At 42.6% G+C, this 4,695-nt stretch overlaps 1 protein-coding gene across 1 annotated transcript in view; it reads left to right on the top strand.

Annotated features, from left to right (window-relative positions):
* Positions 1-8: 8 nt before the first annotated feature.
* RRM1 (ribonucleotide reductase catalytic subunit M1) overlaps positions 9-4,695 on the top strand; it is a 59,458-nt gene continuing 54,771 nt past the window's right edge. Inside the window, exons 1-2 of the mRNA XM_014590344.2 lie at positions 9-312; positions 3,054-3,142. Coding sequence (XP_014445830.1) covers positions 294-312; positions 3,054-3,142 — 108 coding nt within the window. The 5' untranslated portion in view covers positions 9-293. The remainder of the gene's footprint in view (positions 313-3,053; positions 3,143-4,695) is intronic.

Raw genomic sequence — 4,695 nt, 5'->3', positions numbered from 1 at the left:
GGCGGCTACGGACTGAAGCTAACTTTCCACTGATTCTGCCCATTCAAACCCAGGCAGGGTAGCGTCGGAACAACGTCATTCGAGCTTCGTCGCACCACTTTTGCGTGCAGGCGCGGGAAGGGGTTTTGGATTGTCTCACCTCCGCTCTGGTGAGGAATCGACCCCAACTTCGCTCGCCGCCCCAAAGCTGCTGTCTGTGCAGCTAGTCTCCCCCTGCGTCCTTCTCGATCCCGCCGGCGCCCCACAGCTGCAGCCCAGTCTCGACTCCCTCCACGCCTCGGCCAGCAGTCGCGATGCATGTGATCAAGCGAGGTGAGGAGCCTGGGAGGGGGCGGCGGGAGGGGCGATGGTGGGGGGCGGCGGCGAGGGGCGGCTGTGGCCCGGGTCGGGGAGCCGGTGAGGGTAGGGCTGTACCCGTCCCGCGCTTACCAGCCGGCTCCCGCGCTTCCCGCCCTTCGCGCCCAGGCTTCCCGCCCTGTCAGCCACCTCGGCCTTCCGTCTTCCCCATCCTCCCGACCTTCAGCCTGCGCCCCGTCGGCTGGCTATCCTGCACCCTTTTAGAATAACGCGTGCACTGTGTGTGCCAGGCACGCCCCAAGCTCCGTAGTACTCCTTTTTACAAGCTTTTGAGATAGGGATGAATTATTAGCTCCATTTTGCAGATGAAGGGACAGGAAGAAGCTCAGAGAGCGGTTTGGATGACTAATCTAGTCACCCAGTTAGTCACCCAGGGTTCAGACCCGTAGGTGACAGAGTTTTATTTGAAAATCGTGGGATTCTGTGACCTGTCCTAGGCGCAGCGGGGGTGAGGAAAGAAGGGGCTCTGTTCCCTTCATGGGCACCTGTCAGTTTACTAATCTCTTTTGCGGGGGCGAGGGTAGGAGTGTGGGTGGAGAAAATACAGATCCCAGACTCTGCACCCTGGGGTTTGACCTTTATAAGAGATTTGTTGCTACATGCCCCAGGAGTACTCCGGAGTTTGAGAACTGGGGACAGGATCTAACTGTCCTTTCCTCCCCTTGGGAAGAGCTACAGAATCGAAGAATGGCCAAGACTTTTTCGGACAAGATGGGGACTGGGTCTTGTGCGCTTTAACAGTTATTTCCATTAGACTCCTGGAGGCCCTTCTCAGTGCCCAGCCCTTTCTTTGTTTGGCTATGTGAGATTATTAAAGGAGACAGTGCTACCTTGCTTGAGAAAACAATTTTTGTTGATGAGATCAAAAACCAAAATAGGGACCAGCAGTTAGCGTAATGGCTATGTCGCTGGACTCCCATGTAGTCGACCGTGGTGCTCGTCCCGGACCCTGTGGCTTAAAAACTCACGCTGGGCGCGTGTGCGTGCGTGCCCAAGATCCAGAGAGGAGAATGGAGGAGAAGGGATTGTGGTGTGGCCATCCCCCCTGGGGGATGATTTCTCGCTTTCTGCCTCTCGGCGCCCTGTAGCAAAAACCTCTCAAAAAAAACCCAAAAACCAAAAAACAATAAAAACCCAACAAAATACATAGTGCACTTTCATTGGTTCCTTGCTGGGAGTGACAGTTGAACGTTTAGTTTTAAACCTTTAGAGAGAGAGGTGCGAGAGATCCTTGAGTATGGTCACATAAAGTCAGTAACAAAGATTTAACTGAAAATTTATGGGGCCAGCCTATCACTTAGTGGTTAAGGGAGCTGGGTCCCACATGGACAACCACAGTTCAGATTTTGCCTGAGAGGCTTGAAAAACATGCTCAGGCATGTGTGAGCATGTGGTGTGCATTGTGGCCAGTATCCTGACAGGGTGGGGAAATGAGAAGAGATGGTGGCCTTCCCATCCCCTATCTCTCTGTCACTTTCTGGCAATCTCATGTACCTTCTGGCAGTTAAAAACGGAAAAAAAAAAAAAAAAAAAAAAAGGAAAAATCTAGGTAATTGGACCAGGCATCAATTTTGTGTTTGAATTTTTTCGCTGTTGAATTTTTAACCTTTGGGTGTGTACTTTGAAATACTGTATTTTAAAAAGTACTATCTACAGCCAACTCTAACAGGCAGGGTTTATTTTGTTTCTCATTCCTTCAGGAAACATAATTTCGTCCAGATGGTTCATGCTCTAGATTCTGCCCTTGTTAGCATTCAGCAAGGCTTGTTGATATGAAAAAATGTACTTCGTTTTATTTCATTTCTTTTTTATTTAATGTGCTTAGCTTTTATTTATTTATTTTTTGAGTGAGGAGGTTGTGTCTCTTATTTTTGGCCTGCCAGTTAAGTACGAGACTAGTTTTTGTTAATTTTAATGTAATTCTTAGGGAGGGCAGCTGACAATTGACTTTCAAGTACTTAATGTGCTAATATTATCTTGCTTAGCACTGATGGGAAATAATAGAGAAAGCAGCTGCATCTTCAAAGAACTTAAAAGTTGTTAGGGCTTTAGGAATAATCCATACGAAAATTGTTAGAAAGCAGAAGGAATGGTATTGGGTCGGGAAAGTCATGATGCCATGTGTAGAAAAGCAGAAAAATATGTTCATGACTTTTCTGATGACCTAATAGGTGAATTTTCCCCATCTGCTACTTGAACCATTTTCTTCTCATGGGAATGTATCATCCCTTAAGGAGGTAAAGATTTAAAAATTAAAAGTTGGGACCAGCAGGTGGTGCAGTAGTTAAGATGCTGAACTCCCACATGGCTGACTGCAGTTCAAATCCTGGACCTGGTGACTTGCTTTCTCACTTTTCCTCTCTTTCTCATTTCTCTGGTGAGTGCATGTACCCTGTAACAATTAAATAATAATAATAAATAAAATGAAAAACAATTAAAAGTTGAGAGCTGCCTTCATGACGCAGCAATATTGGCCAGGCTTGCTAGCTGCTGCCCAAGATCCAGTGGGGCTGGAGGAAGTGGATCCCAGCATGGCCATAACCTTGGTGAATCCATTCAGGGATCTGAATCTTTTGTCTATGAAATAGCATTTTATGTTGATCAAGTTTTAAAAGTCTACGTGTTGATTACACTTGAGTCTTTTTCAGTGCCATCTTAGTAAGTGCTAACATGAGTTCTGTGGTTTGATTCTTCAGATGGCCGCCAAGAGCGAGTCATGTTCGACAAAATTACATCTAGAATCCAGAAGCTTTGTTATGGACTCAATATGGACTTCGTTGATCCTGTAAGTAAATATGGTTTATATCTTTATTCCTTGCTTCATGTGATTCTTTCTACTTATTTTTGATTCTTCACTCACATGGTAATACTTTGGTTTAGAATTCTGGCTATGCCCTTGGATATAAAATGCGAATGAATTGCTTAAAACTTTTTTTTTTTTTTTTTTTTTTATTAATTTTGATTCTGTCTTGTTAGGTCTCACTTTTCAGAGAACTAACCACAAATGTGAGCAAAGATGAAAACATATTAACATTTAATACTAGAGATTTCTCTTAGTAAATTGCTTTATTCATAAATGGAAAAACCTATAATAAAGCTTGTTTGAAATCATGGTCACCTGGGTGAGTACTAATTTTAAATTTGTCTTTTTGTCATCTACGGAAAAAATAATACATTTAAGCAATATAAACTAGATTTCATGAAAAGTATTTAAATTTATATACTTTTAAAGTTTTTGCTATAAGGCATGTGCACTTATGAGAGTGAGCGAGAGAAGGAGAAAGAGAGAAATCACTCCTGGGGATGGCTGTGCTACAACCTGTTCTCAGAATTTTGGGCATGTACTCACATGCGCCCAATGTATTTTTTAAAAAAATTTTATTTATTATCATAATCTTGTTTATATTACATTGAATCACATATATCTTTGTAGTATATTACATTTCTTTTTCCAGAAGGAATACCTTGCATATCAGTCAAGAAAGAGATATTACTGTCTACATCATCATCATCAAATAGCTTTTCATAATTTTTTTCCAGATTATTATTATTCTCATTATTTTTTTAAACATTCAATTACTATATATCATTTGGCTTGTAAAAAGAATTTACCCAACATGAAATACTTCTTAGACCAGTCCAGTTGAGAATACTATACATGTTATCATCAAAAGGTAATAAACCATTTCTTTGTCCCACAAATGTCATGCCTCTCTATCTGTTCTCTTGCTATTCTTCTCTATACTTTTCCCGTCTCCCGCCCTGTTCCACAGTCTTCAGCATCTCTAATTTCACTGCTCTTATGCTGTCCAACATTTCGATCTTTACCATAAAGTGCAGATAGTCGGTATATATTAAGTGGATACATATAATATCTTTCTTTTATATCCTGCTTGCTTCACTCAGCAATAGATCCTCTATTGCTGACCACTTTCTACCAAATGCCAGGGTCTTGTTTTTTTATGGCTAAGTAGTATTCAATAGAGTATATGTGCCACACTTTTTCAATCTACTCATCTGTTTGTGGACATTTGGGTTAGTTCCATGTCTTAGTGATTGTGAATAATGCTGCAATAAACATTGACGTTCAAGCGCTTTTCTTTTTCTTTTCTTTTCTTTCTTTCTTTCTTTTTTCTGTTCTTTTTTTTTTTTTTTTTTTGAGAGGTTTTCGCTATAGGGCGTGTGTGCACGCCAGACAGACAGAGACCTAGAGACAGAAAACGAGAAATCACCCCCCAGAGGGGATGGTCACGCCACAATCCCTTCTCCTCCATTCTCCTCTCGGGATCTTGGGCACGCACGCACACGCGCCCGGTGTGAGTTTTAAGCCACCGGGTC

The sequence above is a fragment of the Tupaia chinensis genome, unplaced genomic scaffold (genome assembly GCF_000334495.1).
Source record: "Tupaia chinensis unplaced genomic scaffold, TupChi_1.0 Scaffold000047_1, whole genome shotgun sequence".
NCBI classification, from domain to species: domain Eukaryota; kingdom Metazoa; phylum Chordata; class Mammalia; order Scandentia; family Tupaiidae; genus Tupaia; species Tupaia belangeri.
Note: the sequence above shows the minus strand (reverse complement) of the source record. Positions and strands in the feature narration are given on the sequence as shown.